The following is a 22,334-nucleotide window of genomic DNA, read 5'->3' as shown; positions in this document are numbered from 1 at the left end:
AACATTCTCATTTGAAAAAAAAAAAAGCTTTTTATAGAAATAGGTGTGCAAAATGTAGCCAGGTAAGAAGTTGCCTTGAAACCAAAAGATAAGACTTTGAAGAGATTATCTGCTATTAGTTTTTAAAGATTTATAACTAGAAAATCCCTTGTGTGTGTATGTATATATATATATATATATATATATATATATATGTATTTATTTATTTATTTATTTATATTTATATACACATTTTTCAGAAGTTTTATCTTGATTTACTATTTACACACTTCAGTTGCTTCTTAACTTCATTAAGCCATTTTAATGGTAGTCTGCAGGCCATAGGAGCAAGCTTGAGCTCTGGCCTGGTTGTGACTAGAACAGCTCAGCAACTCTAGGCAGGTTCTACAGCTTTTCAGATAACAGTTTCTTCGTCTGGACAATGAAGGGATAAAAGCTAGGGCTTTTTAAATACTTAGGTGACAAACATGTGTTTCATGTATTAAGTCATTTACCAAACTAATAGATGAGATCAGAATTTTAATTACCTTGATTTTGAAACTAAAACAAAGCATAATCATCCCTTATTTTCCATGTCCTCATTTTGTCTTTTGTATTTATTACCTAACATTTAATTTTTTTTACTCAGTATCCTGATTTTAAGAGAGATTTCAGAACAGATTCTTGAATATTATATATAAATGTTGCCTTGGCACCATGAAAATGAATGTAGAACCTTATCTGCGTAGTGTCAGAGTGTGTGGGGTTGTATATGTCATACACTTGAGCTGTGTTGCTCTCCTAGTCCTTATTGACTGTCTCTATTGGAATTAGTGATTTTCTCAGTCTCACAGTCCTCTCTGTGGAGCTTTGGCCAGAACCCTTGCAGCTGCTCTCGTCGATTAGTTACCTTTAAGGAACCCTTCAGTGTCTGCGCTGGATGGAAATTGAGGAGGGACAGGGTGTTTACATAAAGGGTTCCAGGCTTCTTAGATCTTAGTTTCCTTTTTTCCATTAGATTACTGAGTTCCAACAGTTATGTTTTCTGGAGCTGGAGACTGAACCAAGAGCTTCACACATACCAGGCAAACGGTCTGCTGCTGAGCTGGATGCATAGTATTCACCATTTGAGAAACCCTGACTCTGTAGACTTTGTTTTCTTTGTAATGAGCAGTGGAATATTTTTTTCTATTGTCTTTGCAAACTGAACATGTGTATATCAATAATATTCTGCTATTTAATTTTGTATTCCCCAGTTTTTAACACTCACATTATTTACACAGTAAGACATTCTGTATTAAATAAATAAAGACAGACATGGGAAGTGATAACTTTCCTGGTGTTGCAGTCAGCTTCGCATTGCTGGTAGAAATCACCCACCCAAGAGTAGCTTATGGGAAAAAAAGGTTTATTTTGGCTTATAGGCTCCAGAGGGAAGCTCCATGTTGTCAGGGAAAATGATGGCATGAGCATAGGGTGGACATCACCCCCTGGCTGACATAAGACGAACCATAGCAACAGGTGAATGTGCCAAACACTGACTTGGGAAAACTAGCTATAATACCCATGAGCCTGCCCCCAACAATACGCTCCCTCCAGGAGGCATTAATTCCCAAATATCTATCAGCTGAGAACCTAGCATTCGGAACACCTAAGTTTATAGGAGACACCTGAATCAAACCACCTCATTCCACCCCTAGATCCCATAAACTGATAACCATATGTAATGTAAAATTCAATGCCTTCATCCAATTTTTAAATTCTCTATAGTTTTTATAAATTCCAATGAGGTTCATACATCCCCATAGTCCAAGATCTTTTAACTGAGCCATAATACCAAAAAAAATGACCTCAAAAAACCCATAATAGCACAGAATAAACATGCACACATGCAAAAGGGCATAGCAAAGAAACATTCAGCCATACAAGATTTTAAACAACTAGGGCAAGCATCAAACTCTGTAGCTTCAAGTTCAACAACTCTAATCAGTAACAAGTCTCCAAGTTTGATAATCCTAACCAGCAACAAGTCTCTGGAGTTCCAATTCCACCCCTCCAGCTAGGCTGCTCACAGTCATGGAAAACTTCATCTGGGACCAGCAGCTCTCCTTAACAGCCATCTCATGATCCCAGCATCTCCACTGGGTCTCCGTTGCAATTCACGGTTCATCCTCATGGCCCCGTTGGGTCTCCATGCAGGCAGACAGCAACTGCTTCACACTGCCCATGTCCATTTCCAAAACACAAGACCGTGCAACAAACTCAATGACCCTCTCTTTCCTGCATTTCTTATACTCCACAATACCAAGTAGGATTCTAGTTTGTTAATTCAGGGGGGAATAGAGCAGACTCTGAAGAACAGGACTATCCTTGAGCACTCAGGCCCCTTCAAATGAGTCTATATTATTCCTGTTGTCCCAGTGCAGGTCAGCTAGCCCAGTCTCAAAGGTTGTAATCTCTCAATTGCAGCAGAATGGGCAACAGTTCACCCAAAGAGTTTTCTTTCTGTGCCATATCCCTCTGCTCATGCCTATGCATAGCAACCTTGCATAACTTCTCAGGACACGGGCATGCAAGCTTCTCATACAAACTGCTAGCCCAGTCCAGGCAAAGCTCTTTCTCACCCTCATAAATGTGGATACCTTCCACATTCCTCTTGAAAATCAGCTCCAAAAGGCCAAAGCCATGCAGTCAGGTATCTAGTAGCAATCCCACTCCTTGGTACCACTTTACTGTTGCAGTCAGGTTCGCATTGCTGGTAGAAATCACCCAACTAAGAGCAACTTCTGGGAAAAAGAGGTTTATTTGGGTTTATAGGCTCCAGGGGGAAGCTCCATGATGTCAGGGAAAACGATGTCATGAGCAGAGGCTGGACATCACCCCCTGGCCAACATCAGGTGGACCATAGCAACAGGAGAATGTTCCAAACACTGGCATGGGGAAACCCACCCCCAACAATACACTGCCTCCAGGAGGCATTAATTCCTAAATCTCCATCAGCTGGGAACCAAGCATTCAGAATGCCTAAGTTTATGGGGGAAACCTGAATCAAACCACCACACCTGGGTATTTCTCCAAGGATGGCTAAATTATCTTGGACCTTTGTGTTAGGCTACTAGATGGTTTTTGAACTATTCATTCAAGAATAATGGGATTTTTGGTTAGTCTGGTGGCAAATGCCTTTAATCCCAGCATTCAAGAGGCAGAGGTAGAAGGATTGCTATGAGTTCAAGGCCATCCTGAGATTACATATTGAATCAGGTCAGGCTGGGCTAGAGGAGACCCTACCTTGAAAAACTGAAACAAAATAAAATGGGATTTTCTTAGGGTTGTACAGAAGAATTACAACAAAGGATGTTAGAAAGGGAGAAAGACAGAGAAATAGCCCTTGATCATAAGCTGCCAGTTGTTACATGTTGCTTTAATTATCTATAGATGTATTTTTAGACATACTTGCTCAAAATACTGTTATGAGGAAGTTTGCCTTATTATAGTTATACAATTTTTATTCACTTTCGTGATTCTCTTATATTCCATTCAGCTGTGGTGACAGTATTTAGTTTGTAATCTTAAATTGTCCGGTATACTTTGCAGGTCATTGTTATAAACTGAACACATATTTAGGGTACATGTTTGTGACTTTTACATGTAGAAATTAGACTTTTATTAAGAAGCTACTAGTGCCAGAAATTATTTTTAATAACTAATTTGTCTGCTTCCCCTTCTTTATAACCTTTTGTCCTGCTTTAAGATTGACTTATAGCAAATCTAATGAAGCATAGGTCTTAGGACCTCAGTCCTGGCAGGGACCAAGACAACTTTGTATTGTTAATATTGCATTCATTTTCTCTGAAAAAAAAAAAAAGGCCCCTTTAGCTGGTTGTGGTGGTTCACACCTTTAATCCCAACACTCTGGAGGGAAAGGTAGGATTGAGCCTGAGACTACATTCAGCCTGAGGTAGAGCAATACTCTACCTTAAAAAAAAAACAAAAAAAAAGGTGGTGGGGGGGCAAGGAGCTTGCACTTGTGGGCTTCTGGCCTTATAAAACCACACACAGCAGAGAAGACCCAAATAACAACAAAATAGCCAAGTTTTTTAAAATTGAAATTCTACTTTTATTCCCCATATAGTTTTTAAAAAATATATCATTTATTTATTTGAGACAAAGACAGAGAAAGAATGGGTGCACCAGGGCCTTGTGCTACTGCAAACTCCAAACATATGTGCCACTTTACATATTTGACTTTACATGGAAACTGGGGACTTGAACCCAGGCCATCAGGCTTTGCAAGCAAGCACATTAAACTGCTGACCCATGTCTCCACTCCATGCCATGCAATTTTTAAGGCTTCCCACCAGCTACAAAAGTTTTTGTTGGTATGTCCTCCTTTTCATTATACTTTACTCAGTGGGTGGGTTATCTTCAGTTCAATAGCAGGCAAGATCCCAGTGGCAATAAACTTCTTTCACTGGCTGTGCATTAACAGTACGGGGAGCAAGGGAAGGGGACAGCCTGGGTCGTGCCTCACACTCATGCCTTGGCATTAAATGGTCCTTCACTGCAGCCTCTCCGTGCCCCAGGCTGAGTTGCCTAGAGTGCAGAGTATAAGCCTAGGTTTAGTAGACCACTGATAAAAGTCTGCCCCATGTCCATTCCAAAAAGGTGAGACTTACTTCGGGTTCCATGGTGTTGGTGTGGTTTACTTAGCCAAAGCAGAATGGTGTCACTGAGTTGATGTCTAACTGGTCACTGAGTACAAATCACTTGCCAGCTTTAAGACCTTTGGCAAAATAATTTCCTGTGTCTTATTTTCCCCAATTCAGAAGGGCACAGTGAATGAGTGAGTGTGTGCATGCGTGCGTGCGTGCGTGTATACTCTTCTCTCTGTGAAGTACTTAGTAATGTCATCTTCCTGTCCCACATGGTTTCTTTCTGGACATGGTCTATAATCAGGCCTAAGTGAAGCCTGTCCATCTGTGTCAGCTTAAAAGTACATGATTTTCCACCTGTACTTCCAGAAAACGATGAGGAACAGGAGGCACTGCCTTCTCTGGATAAACCTGGATGGTACTCCCAAGGAAACGCTGCTCACCTTTATGACCTACTGAAGAAAATGACTGGCAAACCTGAACCCAAGGTATTTTTCAGTCGAAGCAGAATTCTTGATATATGCTTGAAGAAATGAACAGCTGTGAGCAAAATCATAGCTATACATACATTCAGGCCACTTGGCTATGGTGGTCATCTGCTGCCTTATCTCCTGGTCTTCTCATCTGATAAGATACACCTTGGATATGGCCTTGGTCTTTTTGAAAGAGAGAAGCAAGATTCCAGGCAGGTCACAAATCTAGATAGTGCTCAGGATTCACATGGGACACATGAGAAAATGATCTCCATACCAATTTATCAAAGGCTTTTTTTTTAAATTATTTATTTATTTGAGAGCGACAGACACAGAGAGAAAGACAGATAGAGGGAGAGAGAGAGAATGGGCGCACCAGGGCTTCCAGCCTCTGCAAACGAACTCCAGACGTGTGCACCCCCATGTGCATCTGGCTAACGTGGGACCTGGGGAACCGAGCCTCGAACCGGGGTCCTTAGGCTTCACAGGCAAGTGCTTAACTGCTAAGCCACTTCTCCAGCCCTATCAAAGGCTTTTTAAGGAAAGCAACCAGTTGCTTCAGATACACTGCAAATTAGCCAGGTGTGGTGGTGCACACTTTTAATCCCAGCACTTGGGTGGGAGTCAGAGGTAGGAGGATCATCATGAGTTCGAGGCCACCCTGAGACTCCATCGTGAATTCCAGGTCAGCCTGGGCTAGAGTGAAACTCTACCTTAAAAAACAAACAAACAAACAAAAATACACTGTAAATTAGCCTAAAAGTACACTTGCTTTTGAAAACTTGATCACATTGTTGATGTTGAGCATTTGTATATTTTTTTTGCAACAGAATCTTTTTCTCTAAAAAATACTTAGAAGCCCTCTGAGGAGAGATGCTCCCACTTCCTGTCATCTTCCCCCCTCCCCCCCCCACACTAAAGACTCCTGAGAACTTCAGTGGACGAGGGTCTTGACTTGGAGGTTCTGGTTTCCATTATCCCTGCAACTCACTGACATGTAGTGTACTGAAAGTGTAGAGTAGGCTTTTCTTCAGGAATACCCAGGGGGCTGTCTGATTTTCATATGCCCAGCTACGCACTCTCAGGAGTGTGTTTTTAGCAGATCTAGGGTTACAGGGGGCCATAAAATCCCTGGAAGAGTGATTGTGATGTTTTCTGATAATATATAACCCACTATAACAAGTTGCCTCTAATATCCCACTAAGTCTTAAGTTCTGAATTTAATTGTAAATATACTTGTAAACACACAGGTTCAGTTCATCATCAAGAAAATCAGGTTTTATCTCCCACCTTTGGTCTACCAACAAAGAACCTGGTGCTCTGTAAATCAAATGGGATAAATAACACCTGTGAGATTATTTAAGACCGTTTAAGATGCTTCTTCCATTTCTGTTTATCATACTTTAATGCCTATTGAGGAAATTTTTTCTGTTTTCCATGTAATTATTACCACTCTCTCTTGCCTCATAGAGAATTTACTCTCTAAATTACAGGTCGTTTACTTTGGTGACAGCATGCATTCTGATATTTTCCCAGCCCGTCACTATAGTAACTGGGAGACTGTCCTCATCCTGGAGGAGCTTCGAGGGGAGGAAGGCGAGGCTGAGGAGACAGAGCCTCTGGAGAAGAGAGGGAAATATGAGGTAAGGGTCCAATCCACTCTTATCTTATTATGTCTGAAAGTTAAAGTCTCTTAATACAAACCTGTCTTCAAAATTAGCCAGGCATGGTAATTTACCTGTCATCCCAGCACTTGGGAAGTAGAAACAGGTGGATCAGGAATTCAAGACTAACCTTGGCTATATAGAGAGTTTGAAACCAATCTGACTTGACCCTGTCTCCAGAAACAAACAAAATATTATCCTTGTCTGACTGAGTATCTTTGTTTCTATATTTTGTATTTGAAGCAGCATTTATTTCATGGGCTTAGTGTTGGCAGATATTCCAAGCCAATTTAGTTGAATTGTTGGGTTCAAAAAATCTATCATGTGTCTTTCTGCTTATATGTAAAGGTAAATTTAAAAAAATATGTATGGGTTGTTTTTTTTCCACAAGCATCTTTGGATACACACTTAGGATCCCCAACTGACACAAGTTAAATTACTTTAAAATTTAAGTTCAGGTCTGTTCCTCTTCCATGGAGAAGGCAGAACTTCATATTAAAAACAGGAGTTTAGATTCATACCTACTGCCTTGTGGAGGGGACAGAATTCAGGCATCTTCAGTTGCTGCTGCAGAAGGGAAACCATCCAATAAAAGAGCTGTTTTTTCTAATTACTTCATTCAACTAAATGAATTTTAAAACTATCCAAAAGCAGATTGACCAGGTCACTTTATGGTTGATTCTGTGAACCCTAACCTGATTATTGTCTGTAGTGAGGAACTTTGATTCACTTATGTTTGAGTTCATTTTCTCCTATCATGTTTAGTAAGTCCACTGGAATTTAGGGATCACTTTTACTTCCCATAATCTGTTATAGGCAAGAAACAAAGTAAGAACAGGGGACATTTCAAATGAAATTTTCCTAGCTTTTACACAAAAACTTTTCTGAAATCTTGAAATGTTAACTATCCACTTGACAGTATTAGAGCTGGATGACAGATAAGCAAAAATTGTACATGTTAGTAAGCATAGAGGGACTAAGGAGTAATTTGTTTTACTTTAGAAATCAAAATCCAATAATCAACCAATTGAAAGACTATTCATTATACTTGTAATTCTTTGGATCATCTTGAGTTCACATAGCTAGCCTCTTGTGTGAGAGGAAGAGGAGCACTCTGGCTTCCTTCATTACTGCTGTTTTTTTTCATTTTAGCTAAAACAAACAGAAAGCATTTGCATACTTTTAGTTTCAAAAATAATTAACTTTTAACAATGAAACTTCACAGCAAATAAGAAAAAGAAAGTGTTATTATTTAATTAAGCTATCTATCCAGTACCTCACAAATAAATAGCTGTTCTTTTTACCAGCAATAAATCACTTAGATATATAACAGTAGGGCTGGAGAGATAGCTAAGCAGTTAAGGTGCTTGCTTGCAATTCTCCAGGACCCACGTACACCAGATACACAGGGGGCTGCATACATCTGGAGTTCATTTGCAGTGGCTGGAGGCCTGGTGTGCCTGTTTTCTCTCTCTCTCTCTCTCTCTCTCTCTCTCTCTCTCTCTCTCTCTCATTCTCTCTCTCTCTCTTTCTCCCCTCCTCAAATAAAAATAAAAATAAAATATTTTTAAAATTTTAATAAAATAATAAAGGAATCACTTAGAAAAACAACAACAAAAATGAATGGCTGTTTAGGAGAAAATAGCTAACCGATTAAATCTCAAGATTCTTTTAAGGCTCAAAATACAAATCTATATACCTGGACTGGAGAGTTTGCTCAGTGGTTAAATACAACAAACCTATGTAACTGGAGAGATGTAACACATTTTGCAGGACATGACAGAAGATCATGTAGATGTTGTTTTCTCAATTTATTTATAAAATCTATGCAATGTTGACCTTCATAATCACCATATATATATATATATATATATATATATATATGTATAAACATATAGATATTTGTAACTTAATGTGGTTCAACTTAATAAAACTAACAGTGGGTTGATATCTAGCATGTAAGAAATTGAATACTCAATAAGAATTGGACAAAAAGTCTCAGGTTCTGACTGAAGAGAAGAATTTACATATGTGAACATAACTAATCTTTACTTGTAATACATAAAGTACAAGTAAAACACTGCCAAGATACCATCAGTTTGAGAAAACTGAGCCTGGATTTTCCTTTGATTTACTGCGGTGGTAATGTGAGATAGATGACTATGAACTCACTTAGAAAAATACAGAGTGAGACCAACACTGTTCACAAACACTTTGTTCCATTGCATGTGTGCTATAATAAAAATAACTTTTACTTTTTATTTTAGTGAACACCTGTTTGGCTTCTCCAGAAGCAAAATACTATTTTATTTATCTGAAATATAACCATCCTATGGTAATTCCACAAATGAAGAGTGTATCTGTGGCAGGAACTGTGGTGTGCTCTAGAAGTCAACAGGTTTATCTGTTAGTATTCCGACTGAATAGCTAGAAAGTATAATTTAAAAATAAATAATTTGGGCTGGAGAGATGGCTTAGTGGTTAAGCGCTTGCCTGTGAAGCCTAAGGACCCCGGTTCGAGGCTCGTTTCCCCAGGTCCCACATTAGCCAGATGCACAAGGGGGCGCATGCGTCTGGAGTTCGTTTGCAGAGGCTGGAAGCCCTGGCGCGCCCTTTCTCTCTCTCTCCCTCTATCTGTCTTTCTCTCTGTGTCTGTCGCTCTCAAATAAATAAATAAATAATTTTTTAAAAAAATAAATAAATAATTTGCTGTGTGTGGTAGTGCATACCTTAAATCCCAGCATTCAGGAGGCAGAGGTAGTAGGATCATTGTGAGTTTGAGGCCAGCCTGGGACTTCATAGTGAATTCCAGGGTCATACTGGGCTAGAGTGCAGGACCCTACCTCAGAAAAAAAAAAAAAGAAGAAGAAGAAGAATTTGAAAATCTTGTATCAATTCATTGACTTCATGTTCCAGGTTCATTGGAAGCAACAATTCTGTCCTCATTCTCTTCTTAAAAATAAGTACCAAATAAGAAGATCAAACAAAGTTGATTCTTAACCACCTTTTTGCTATAGTGGTTATAGGTAAATTAGTTATTTTTTAGCGTATTTTCAAAATATCTTATCTATTCATGCATGCAAGAGGGAGAGAAAGAATATGTGTGCCAGGACTCCAGCCACTGCAAATGAAGTCCAGATGCCTGCATCACCTTGTGCATTTGACTTTACATGGGTACTGGGGAATTGAACCCAGTCATTAGGCTTTGCAGGAAAGTGCCTTAACCACTGAGCCATTTCTCTAGCCCTGGAGTTATTTTTAATGGTAGGGAATTATATTTTTTCAAATGTTTTATTTGTTTATTTGAAGGAGAGAAAAGAGAGGGAGAGAGAGAGAATGAGCACAGAAGGGCAGCCAGCCACTGCAAACGAACTCCAGACACACATGACACACATGCCACCTTGTGCATCTGGCTTACATGGGTCCTGGGGAATCAAACCTGGGTCCTTTGGCTTTGCAGGCAAGTGCCTTAACCGTAAGCCCTCTCTTCAGCCTATAGCTTTCTCTGCTGTGGCCATTTCAGATTGTAGTCAGTCAGCCATTTAAAAAGCCATTGCTGGTTCAAACTAAAGAATACTTCAACATAAGGAAATGTTTTCTTTCTAAAAATGTAATAGGTATTCAAAACCTATTTATATCCATGTTTTCACACATTCATCTACTCAGTGAATAGAAAACTGAAGACATTAATTAACTATGATTATCACTGTTAATCCTAGCTATTATTATCTTTTGTCTCAGGAACCAAAAGTAAAGCCTCTAAATACGTTGTCTAAGAAATGGGGCTCTTACTTTATTGACTCAGTTTCGGGACAAGGAAATAAAGAAGACGCCTTGGTTTACACATGGTCTTCTAAGAGAATCAGTACCTACAGTACCATTGCAATTCCCAGCATTGAAGCCATCGCAGGTAAGATGGGAAATAACTGTTAAGCTCTCCCCAAGACTGAATAGTAATGACCTAACTACCAAAGTGTTTGCCTTTAAAAGAAAGAAATTGAGACAGTCACAGTGGCACATGCCTTTAATTCACAGCACTTGGGAGACAGAGGTAGGAGGATTGCCTTAAGTTCAAGGCCACCCTGAGACTACATAGTAAATTCCAGGTCAGCCTGGGCTAGAGCAAAACCCAACTTCAAAAAAACAATAAAGAGAGAGAACAAAGAGGAAAAGAGAAGAGAGGAGAGGAGAGGAGAGGAGAGGAGAGGAGAGGAGAGGAGAGGAGAGGAGAGGAGAGGAGAGGAGAGGAGAGGAGAGGAGAGGAGAGGGCAGGGGAGGGGAGGGCAGGGGAGGGGAGGGCAGGGGAGGGGAGGGGAGGGGAGGGGAGGGGAGGGGAGGGGAGGGGAGGGGAGGAGAAGAAATAGGTGCATTTTTCTTTATGAACATCTTGTAGATATAGTGGCCTGGGTAATCAGGACCAGCCCCCATTGGAACAGAATACAAAAGCTAGAAACTTTTTTTTTTTTTTTGAGTCTGCTTCAAGGACTGAGATACAGGCTGGAAGAGTGACCAAGACAAATTGCTTCAGAGGTCAATAAAGTAAGCCTGGCTTTGGAGCTACTTTCCCCCTAGGTGTTGGCTGAGAGGATGAGTGAGACTTTCAGTAACATCACAAAATTATTGGGCTGGGAACCAGAAGAGAAGGTCTTCCTGATGAACTCCTTCAGTCTGTGTGAGACCCTGATGGGCTTCACCTTAAAATAAAGATGAATTGGGAAGCAGTCCCCATTTTCACTGGGGCTGATTCATAATTTAATTGAGTTAGTATAATGATGGAAATCATTGTATTATTCTAAGGTGCATGGGTAAAAAAAACAACCAAGAGCATTTGGGTATGAATAGTAAGAAAGTAAAAGAAAAGTAATTTTCCATTATTCTAATATTTAAATATTTGCCAAAGAATTGGAAAATGGCCCCTTCTCTTGAACTGTATAACGTCAGTGTTGTACCTCCTATTTTCTCACCTAGAAGCTTTCTTCACAATACCCTAGGAAAGACTTTGACAGAGTCTTTCTCTTCTCTCTACCTGTCATCTGGAGAAAATATTAAGGAAGACTTACCAGTAGTCAATGAAAACTAAGCAAGTCTCTGTTTCTTTTGTGGAGAAAGAGAATTGTGTCGTATTCAATTATTTGCTTTGATGTTCAAGATACTTCTTCGAAGTATAACTTAGTAGTATAAGTTAGCACACTTTGCTCTCCTCACAGTCCTATGAATTAGTTGCATCTGATACAGAACTCCAGATAAGATTTTTTAGTAGAGTTTTCTAGGTAATTTCCCTTCTAGTCAGAAAAATGGCTAGAAGAAAAATAGGTGGTCATAGCTTTAGCATGTCAAAGATAGAATCTTGTATGAATCTTATCCTGCTGATCTATTTTAAAAGTCCCAAGAACTATTCTGTTCCTGTCTATATTATTTTACATTGAATTTAGTATATATTAATATTTTTTCATTTTGGCTCATTTATTTGATTATTTCCCAAATTTGGATAACATAGGTGATATAGTATGTTCACGACATAAGATTTAGCAGAAAATTATTACAATAAGCAAGAATTTTTTCATCTTTTCTCTTTTCCAAATACTTAACACCCAACAATGACTTTCCTACAGCTGAGATGCAAATATTTTTTTCTTGCTGAATTCAAAGTCTCTTGGATCCCAAGTTTAAGGGATTTTTTTTTTAAACAGAACAGTTAAGTGACCTGACTATCCTATGCCCAAATTTCTTAACAATAACAGGTCTTTGCTGTCACCTAGAAGATAGAGTGATAATACTAGTTGATTAAGACAGGAGGTACAAAGTAAAGCTCATGCTCTCTTTTTACCTCCTAAAACTGTTAGCTTAGATGATCTCACATTGAAATACCCCAAGGCCATCTTTAGAGTTCTTTTAAGAACTTTTCTGCTTAGCCATATACAATGCTTAGTTCAGCAACATTTTGATAAACTTGTAATAACAGCTATCCATAAATGTCAACAGTTATGTTAGGAAATGTATAAAAGGGGGAGGTTGGCTTAGCTCTTTTTGTGCATGATTAGAAGTTTACCTCAGATGTACAACTTCAAAAATCTGAACTTTGTCAATTTACCTTCTAATGCCTTTTTAAATGCCTGTTGCAAATACTCTAGCTTAACAGATGTGAATGTGAAGATCTGTGACATTCACTAATGTTGATTTTTTTTAAGTTATTCATTTTCATGTGCGGGGAGTATGTGCAATATGACAGGGTCTCTATGTGCTGCAAATGAATGCCCATACCACTTTTTGCAGCTAGCTTTACATGGGGGCTCAGGACTTGAACCCCCAACTGGCAAGCTTTGCAAGCCAGTTCCTTTAACCATTAAGCCAACCTCCCCAGCCCTGCTGAATGTTTTTCTATTCAAAGTAATCTAGCTTTCTCTGCACCAAGAAGGCTATATTCCTTCTTGTTCTCCAGTACCTGTTGTTACTGACTGAGGTAGAGTCTTTCTACCCCAGGCTAGGAACTCACTCTGTAGCCCCAGGCTGGTTTCCAAGGCAGTCCTTCTACCTTTGCCTCCCCAGTGCCGGGATTAAAGGTGTGAACTGTCATACCTAGCTGGGTTTTTCTTTATAAAGATTAGCTGCTTGAACCTCGATGATTATCAGTGGCATCTAACTTAGAATATCACTTATGATAGTATCATTTTCAAAGTACTTACTGCTGAATGACATTTTACTTGTGGAATGTGTGAAATAAGAATTCCTGCCATCCCATATCTTTATGTGGGATGAAAAACATGACATATGTTGCCATTCTTCCCTGGTACTATTTCTCATTGATCTTTCTTTGGAGAAATTTAGGGGGGGAATTTCTGAAGGATACATTTTAAAATATTTTTATTTTTCTGGGAGAAAGAGAATGGGTATACTAGGGCCTCTTGCCACTGCAAACAAACTCCATATACATGTGCCACATTGTATATATGGCTTTGTGGGGGTACTGAGGAATTGATCCTGGGTTGGCAGGCTTTGCTACTAAGTGCCTTTAACCACTAAGCCATCTACCCAGTCCAACGAGGATATTTTAAGACACTCATAGGAGGACATCACAGTGTTCCACATATATCGTATGTTCTCTCCTGATTCTCCTCCTTTGTGTGTGTGTGTGTTCATGTGGCACGAACATTCTTTTGTGTGCAATGCTGTCATATAGCAAAAATTACCATGTCATACATGGACTCTCTTATTTTGACATGTAGTTATGTTTATTAATTTACATTTACCAGTTACATAATCCCCTGAAGAGGAACTGGGGGATGTTTTTAAAAACCAGATTAGCACTTCTATTTTGTGTGTTAGCTTTTTGTATAGAACACTAAAATTTGGGCTAGAAAGATGGCTCAACAGTTAAAGGCACTTGCTTGTAAAGCCTGATGGCATGGGTTTGATTTCCCAGTACCCACATAAAACCAGATGCATAAAGTGGTACATGTGTCTGAAATTCATTTGCAGTGGCAGGAGGCCCTGGCACACTCATACTCATTTATATTCATATTCTCTATCTATCTATCTCTGCCTATTTCTCTTCTTTTTCTTCTCTTCTCTCTCACTCTCACTCCTCTAAAAAAACAAAAAACAAAAAAACAACAACAAAAAAAAAAAGAATACTAAGGCCAGGCCCATATGGTGGCATATGCCTTTAATCCCAGCACTTGGGAGGCAGAGGTAAGAAGGATCACTGTGAGTTTGAGGGCACCCTGAGACTACATAGTGAATCCCAGTTCAACCTGGACTAAAAGGAGACTCTACCTCAAAAAAAAAAAAAAAAGCCTAAAATTTAATTAGAGCTCTCAGATTACTTGCTATACCTCTAAATGTGATATGACTTGCATGTTATTGTAAATTTTGTAGGGAAAGACATCTATATTCTATATCCTGGGTACTTCCTATCTAGGTGGCAAAAGTAGTGAAATCATGAGACTCTGAAACAAATAAAAATACTGAATTTTAATCTTTGTGTAAGGTGTTTGGAAAACTCCAAAATAATCAAATTATTTTCCTCTTCCTCTCTCCCAGAGTTACCCTTGGACTACAAATTTACAAGATTCTCTCCAAACAACTCAAAAACAGCTGGCTACTATCCACTGGTGCAGGATGCCTTGAATCCTTGAGACATAGACAACATAATATTTACTAAAACTGTAACTACATATGCAGCAAATGTACTGTAAAAAGTGTTAATTTTCAAAAAATATTGCAAAATGCTTTATAGGAATAAGTTTTCTATGAAAATTGACCAAATTGGTATTGGTCCATATGTCTCCTTTCTATATAAATCATTTTGATGTTTAACATCTCTTCTTATATTAAAATTTTTAGTATTCTGGGAATAAAATGAGCATTGCTGATGTCTTCTATGCCCGAAGTTTTGAGAATTCACCTGAGGTGATATGCACACAATCATATCTTTACACCTAATACAGTATAGTAATCCAAGGGCTCACATAGTAATAGCATAGCATCACCAGAATTTGCTAATGCAAATTAGAAGGTCTTGTTAACACTCCCAGTAACTACGAATGGGGCCCAGCAGTAGGTTCCTTTTTGTAATATTTTATTTATGAGAGAGAAAAACCATGGTTTTGCTCAGACCTCTTGCCAGTGCACACAAACTCCAGACACATGTACCACTTTGTGTATTAGGAAACTGAATCCTGACCAGCAGGCTTTGCAAGTAAGAGCCTTTAGCCCCCAATCCATCTCTGTAGCACCAGCAGTAGGTGTTTTTTTAAAAAAAAATATTATGTATTTATTTGAAAGAGAGTATAGGTATACCAGGGCCTCCTGCACCACTTTGTGCATCTGGTTTTATGTGGGTATTGATGAACTGAGCCCTGACTGACATACTTTGAAAACAAGTGCCTTTAACCTCTGAGCTCTCTCCCCGGCCCACGTGCAGTGGCTTTGTATTTCATTATAATTTGAGAACCAATGAGTAAACACTGTATTCAGGAGATAGATTTATCTACATAAATGTGAAAGTTTTATGCCCTTATTTAAGATAGCCAATAACAGAGTTCATTGAGACTAAATTATTTTTCCAAGCTTTTTGCTAGCCCTTGTTTTTCCATAATTTATAATCATGAAGCCAGGTGGGGGAAAAAAAGTGTTATCTCAGCCTCCACTCTTACCCATAAAATATGGCTTCTCTCTAATAATTTAAAGCCTGTGTGTTCATTTTCACTAACTCTAAGGCATGTATTCTCAGTGGTGGAAAAAAAAAATGGTTCTTGGCTTGAAAACTGTCTTAGAAAATACAAGGGGCTGTGCCTTTCAAAGTTTAACCCTTATGCCTTAGTGTTAATTTTTCCCACTAGGGAGAAATTTAATTTACAGAGGCTGGTGAAAAAAAATGAAAGAAAGAAAAAGAAAAAGGCTGAGGAAAACTGCTCTCAGGCGTTTTATAGGATTATCACAACCCAGGGTTGTTGTGTTCTATGTGGGATCAAGACAATGTTTATTACTTCCTGGCCACTCTAAAACTATAACTTCAGACCATGATCAACAAGGCCAGAAAATAACATTAGATATTATCATTACTTTTCATGGATTATAGTAGGATATCATATTTATCAATGAAAAGAATTTTGTCAAAATGTTTAACTATTCATTTAGATAAATCATAAATATACTGTGGGAATAAGTACTCAGAGTAAATAAAAAATGATAGAATTTTTCCCTTAACATAAATAGCTTTGTTTAAATTCTACCAATAAGAATACAGTAATACATTTGAAATATTCAAAATGTCATTAGAGTACTATGTGAGCACCACAATAAAACTTAGGGCCAAATGAAAGATGCTATTTAATGGATGCTTTAAGTAAAGGCTTGATTTTGCTTTAAAAATAAAGTTATTTTTCCTTATGTGTGTTTATTTTATAAATGGAATAGAATAAGGATACAATTTTAGATATTTGTAAACTGTTGTTAGTATGAAAACTGAGAAGCCCAAAATTTAAAACTTAATTGCACTTTTTGGCGACTGAGGAGTGGGGAATCAGAACTTCTTATCCAACTTTGGTCAGTCTCCATCTAACGACCCTGAACCAAACTGCCACCTAATTTGACCTTTGCTGTTTACATTTCATGAAGAGAGATTAAAGTTTCCTGCCACATTTCCAGTATGTTAGTGCTAACTACTCTAGTGAAGACTTTGTTGCTAGGCTAAAATTTGGCCTTTTAAATTTTTATTCCATTGCTTATAAGAAAAAAAAAAGTGCCAGTGTTTCTAATTGGATGACAGCAAAAACAATCATCAAAAAGTAGCACCATAAAAAGTAAAAATGTTAGTATAAAGCTGCTTATTCTTTAATATAAAGTTACATGGCACAAGAAAGCAGGAAGCTTTCTAACACCAGTGTTTGGTGGTAACTAAAGCACCTGTGACTTTCATCGTTTCAAATACTGTTGTCAGTGGAAAACTATCCTATGCACAACACCCTCGTTGGCAGTGTCCCTCTTGGTCTAAGTCTCTTCGTAAGGGGATAAGAGGCTTCTGGAGGAATTAATCATGTGAATTTGTCTTGAGTGCTAAATTCTGTTTCTATACCAGCATGGTGTGACAATGTCCAGTACTGCATCAATAATCCTATTGCTAGGAAGGCTAAAGCACAAGGATCAAGAGGTAAATAAATACTTCTCTCTCTACAGTAGGGTGGCTATGAATGCTGTAAGGTCTACGAAAATAACCAAGTATTCTTAGCCATCTAAATGAAAACTTGACAAAAGGACCAAAATGTCTGATGAGTTGAGACTGAACTATGCTATCAAGCGGAGTTGTTGCCTGCTGAGGCACACCTCACTTCTCAGCCCTGTTGCTGAGATGTAACTTTTTCTAGGCCAGAGATTTATAAGAGCTGGGTTTTCTATGCCAATCTTTATCCTTTTCATATTAATATTCTAGACATAACCAGAAAATATCATGTTTTCCTACCCTTAATTTATTTTCAGCTTGAGCCCAACTAAAACTGTTCATTCTTCTAATAGAGTGATACCATTCATTTCTTACAGATCAATATGGTTTCTGTTGTTTGTTAAAATTAATCATTAAATTAAACCCAGGCCTCCTACAGATTTCACTAGTCAAACAATCAGTTTGCTCCAACAGCCTTGCTCCAATTATTCGCACTACTTCGTTTTGCGTCTTCCATTTTAGATCCCAAATGTCCCTTTTGTTTTTGAAATATGGTCATAATATGTAGCAATGCAGGCTGCCTGTGTATTTGCAATATAAGCTGGTGTTGAACTTGATATTCACCTGCCTCAGTCTCAAGTGCTGAGATACAAGTGTGTGCCACTACACTGAGTTCCTCCAATTATTCTCTGTGCACACCTCCAAACCATTTAAGAGGTTCTCATCCACTGGTCAACAAATAAACGTATCATTTTGGTCTGCTCAGGTCATAATGCCCTGTGAGTAGACATGAACCACTTCATAATTTCTCAACATTTTATTGACCTAGATAATGCAGAATTTTTTATTCATTTTTATTTTTTGGTGGAAACAATCAACATTAGTAACATTTTTTTCCTTCAAGCACATAGGAAAAGACAAAAGTATAATGATCCTCGTTTAGTTTGACAGCAGTTCTAATACATTGGTTAGTAATATGTCAAGAACACTATTACTAGGGCACAAAATATCAAGACAAGCTACATTGTTCATTTTGAAGTTACTTTTTACAAGACATAACATTTTGCAAAATCTTCAGACTTCAAAGATCACATTATCGGAATTGTATCTAAGAATACAGCTATGCATGAACAGGCACTAGGACAAGCTAATCTACTAGTGAAGCACACAACTCTTCATACTGCACAGGACAGAAACAAGATTTTTGCACATGTTCTCAGTTATAAGCAAAAAAGCAGACTTGTAGACATCAGTTTTACCAGTAGGCTGAAATGGAGAATGGGAAGTAATAATTTACACATTGAAATAAGCATATACCATTGATTTCCCACATATATAAAGGTCACTCTTAGATCACAGAGAAAACATCCAGACTTGCATTTGTTTACAAAAATCTGGTGAATCCAGGGGGTTGGGAAAACTTGAAGGCAAATCCTCCTCCAAGCATCCCTTTTAAATCCCATCCCCTTAGAGCTACCCACCCGTGCTCGGGAAGTGCCTCAGGCCTCTCCCTCCCACCCTGCTCCTGCAGGGTTTCAGTCTCCACTGCAGGCCTAGCAAAGCATTCTACGGCAGGCTCACTTTCCCTTCTGTCCTCTAAATTCCAAGCCTACAGCACCCTCTCCTCTGATGGTGCCCAGCCCTCCTTAGCCCTCAGAGAGTTTAGGGCAAGGCCCTCAATTCACAAGGGGAAAGGGTGAGGGCTCCTGGTTGTTACCACAACCTTACACCCTTGCAGCTAAGAGTCCTGACAATACTGCTGATATACCTACTCTAACTTGTCCTAAAATCCACATAGCTTCCACACATCCTCTTACCCCATAGAAGTCTTAGGATCTCCCGCAGTTCACACTGCCACTTGCTTCCTCACTTGTTAGGTTGGAAGCAGGCCAAAAAATGCAAATGCTGACAAGTGAGGGTCAAGGCCAGACAACAGGATGCAGCCCTGTGGAATCTGTGGGCAGTAATAATAGGACAAGGGTGACCTACACAATGCTGTTTTGGGGTCATTTCTGTAGTACAAGGCCACAAGAAAGGAATGACATCTTGAGAAATACGGAACTAAGTGACTTTTGTTGGTCACTTAAACTCCTGAACATTGAGCCCTTTCTCCCAGATTCTCAAACTAAAGCTCAAGAAACAGCTTCTGGTAGAATGTATAGGAAAAACTGGGTAGAGATGTCCAAGTTAGTCGAAAAGACGCTATCCAAAATGAAGCAACTAATCTATAGGTCTCCCCTTGAAACTTTCAGAGCTTGGTATGGAGAAGTGAGGGCAACAAGAGATCTGGAGTGTTACAGTGTCTGTTTATCTCTGGACACAGCCAGGAGAAGAGTAAATAAAAAGCCTGCTCTTTCAGTTTTGTGTTCTTTGTCTTAGCTATAAACTGCTTCTACCAGAAAGGAAGGGAGGGAAAATAAGAGAGGGTGGGAGAGGCCTAACAAGCCCTACATTACAAGAGAAATTCCTCCTCAGTGCCCCCACCTCGGCAACTTTGACTTGATCCAAGTGAAGGGGGACAAGGAAAGTTATCTAACAAAGTTGCCTGGATTACAGGTAGTTTCTTCAAGGCCCAAAACGGATTAAGTGCTGGAAGAGACCCATTCCAGTTTTGCTTAGGGCACTGCCACATATAATAGTCAAACTGAGTTTAAGGTTAATCATGGGAGAGGGCGTTCTGTGGACTACGTAGGAGCTTAGATCTTATTCACAGTACTTGAGAAAAAGGGGTGGCCTGTACAGAGCTCAGCCAGGAGAACAAGTATGGATGAGCAGTAGAACAGGCCTTCATACTCACCATCACAAGGTGCTGATCACGATGTACTATAACCAAAGATACAAGTCCAATGTAGTAACATAAAACACTCCTTGTCTGTTACTTCATTCATGCCCAGTAGTCACACAGCAGCTACCTGCTTGTTGTACCAGATAACAAGCAGAATGCCCAAGAAGGCGCCAGCATCCAGTTGGTGACAGCCTGCAGGATCCAGTGTACGTTGATGGCTGGGATGAAATACAGCTTCATATTGCAGTGATGAAACTCAGAGTCTGTCATAGTACATGAATACCAGGAACACAGCCAGCATAAACTGAAGCCTACCTAGTTATTTGTAAGGATGTGTCAAGTTTCCTTGTGGTACAGAACCATTTTAGAAAAAAAAAAAAAAAAGCTAGATTATAGACTATAGTCATAGACAGGAACTAAGCCATGCAAAGGAAGGCAGCGCGTATCTACAGCATCCTGAGCCTGGCGCGGAGGCAGAAGGTCATGCTCTTGGAACATGTTAGCTGGATTCAGAACAGCATGAAGGCCCAGAGGAAGAACAGCACAGACCTATAAGGAGCAGTCTCAAACTACTGAAGACTTAGAAGAACAGACGGACAAAAATCCAGTAGGAAGAAAAAGCAGACAGAAAGGCTGCATGCTGCTGGCTCGCCACAGGAATTGGTAAGGAAACTTACACCGCAGGATCTTAACGCTTAGCCAGACTGGAATCTGAAGGACCTGGGGCTCTCCTGCCTCGGTGGGGCGTGAACACCTCTTCGGGGCCCATCACCCATCAGGTAGTATTGTAGAGGATTGGACCACAGCTCCCCTTTGATAATTTCGGCTATTCGGTCGAATTCCAGGAGGCTGTGGTCTGAGAACCAGTTGAAGAAACTGGGGATCGTGTTCCCTTCCCGGTTCCTGTGGATATGGGCTTGGGGGTCTTGGCCTCGGTGCCAGCGGATGGGAGTGGAGAGAGAGACCACGCGGCCTGAGGATCTGCGTTCATACTCCTTGACGAGCCCCTCATTTCGGAAGTAGGGGTTGCTCTGAAAGATGAACTTGAATTTGCAGCCTGCTCTTGGATGCTTAAGTTCCTCCACCTCCAGATTGATCATATACCTCATCATGTCTTCATCTTGGCCGCTAATCATAGGTGACAGCTGGGGGTGGTTTCGGAAAGCGGTGACCCAGAAACCTGGGATGTTTTGGATAATGAAACTCCTGCGCTGCATATGGAGCCTTCGCATCCGCCCAAATTTACGTTCCAGTTGGAGGAAGGCCCGGTCAGCCTGGGCGTTTACGTTGGAGAGCTCTTGATCGATGGCCTCTAGCGAGTCCATGCAGTTATTGATCTTCGGGGCCCGGGAACGCGTCTCCTCCTTCGCTCCTCCAACCGCCTTTTTCTCCTTGGGTACCCCCTTCTTCTCCTCCATCATCGCCCTGGCTTCTCCCCCCTTTTCGGCTGCCGCTGAGACAGCGCATCTCTTAGTCGCCATTTCTTTGGCCTTCGCCCCGGCCACGGCCGTTTCCTGAGACCCCAAGCCCCCGGCAGCACAGGCTTCCAGAGCCTTCGGCCCGGCCGGGCAGCCCGGCTCGACGAGCTGACAGCCATTTTCCTGGCCATTGTCCGCGGCCGCCGAGGCGTAGGCGGCGCCCGGGCCCTGGGAGCCGGGCCGAGCATCTTCCCGAGCCGCGGCGCTCGCAGCACCTCCGCGAGGCCCGGCGACGACGAGGAGGGGCGCAGGGCCGCGGTCCTCGGAGCCCGGGGGCGCAGCCCCCTCCGCGGCGGCCTGCGGGCCGCCCTCTCCCGCCTCCGCCATCGCCCGTGCCGCAGCCGCTCCCTCGCACAGCCCGTGGCCCTGGGTCAGCCCCAGGTCTCCCGGGGCCTGCTCGGGCGGCGTCGCGGGGTCGGCGAGAGGGAGCTTGCTGCCCCCGTCCAGGCCGCTCATTTTGGAATATCTGTCAGAGCCGCAGGAGGAGAGGCGTCCGGCCCTTGTCCTCTGCAGGAGCTGCAGTCAGCGCCTCGCACCACCCCCTTTCCTCTAGGACCAGTGTTACCATGGCAACCTGTGACGTTAGGACAGTAGCATCTTACCTTCGCGCGAGAACTCGCCTCCCTGGCGATTAGCTTGTCGA

At 40.6% G+C, this 22,334-nt stretch overlaps 2 protein-coding genes across 3 annotated transcripts in view; one reads left to right on the top strand and one right to left on the bottom strand.

Moving 5' to 3' along the window:
- The window catches only part of Nt5dc1 (5'-nucleotidase domain containing 1), a 127,853-nt gene extending 111,194 nt beyond the window's left edge, over positions 1-16,659 (top strand). For both annotated transcript variants that reach the window (XM_045153967.1, XM_045153966.1), the window contains exons 9-12: positions 5,001-5,119; positions 6,598-6,747; positions 10,510-10,678; positions 14,809-16,659. In XM_045153967.1, coding sequence (XP_045009902.1) covers positions 5,001-5,119; positions 6,598-6,747; positions 10,510-10,678; positions 14,809-14,903 — 533 coding nt within the window. In that variant the 3' untranslated portion in view covers positions 14,904-16,659. The remainder of the gene's footprint in view (positions 1-5,000; positions 5,120-6,597; positions 6,748-10,509; positions 10,679-14,808) is intronic.
- A 1,571-nt stretch (positions 16,660-18,230) lies between these two features.
- On the bottom strand, positions 18,231-22,245 carry Tspyl4 (TSPY like 4). Its single transcript, XM_004660686.2, has one exon. The coding sequence runs from the start codon at positions 22,145-22,147 to the stop codon at positions 20,909-20,911; it is 1,239 nt and encodes a 412-aa protein (XP_004660743.2). The 5' UTR covers positions 22,148-22,245; the 3' UTR covers positions 18,231-20,908.
- Positions 22,246-22,334: the final 89 nt, after the last annotated feature.

Source organism: Jaculus jaculus, chromosome 7 (genome assembly GCF_020740685.1).
Source record: "Jaculus jaculus isolate mJacJac1 chromosome 7, mJacJac1.mat.Y.cur, whole genome shotgun sequence".
In the NCBI taxonomy this organism is placed as follows: Eukaryota; Metazoa; Chordata; class Mammalia; order Rodentia; family Dipodidae; genus Jaculus; species Jaculus jaculus.
The sequence above is the reverse complement of the archived record's forward strand: the minus strand, read 5'-3'. Positions and strand labels throughout refer to the sequence as shown.

Excerpts from the sequence above, each read along its gene's own strand:
- Tspyl4 (XM_004660686.2), bottom strand. The coding sequence starts at position 22,147 with ATGAGCGGCCTGGACGGGGGCAGCAAGCTCCCTCTCGCCGACCCCGCG.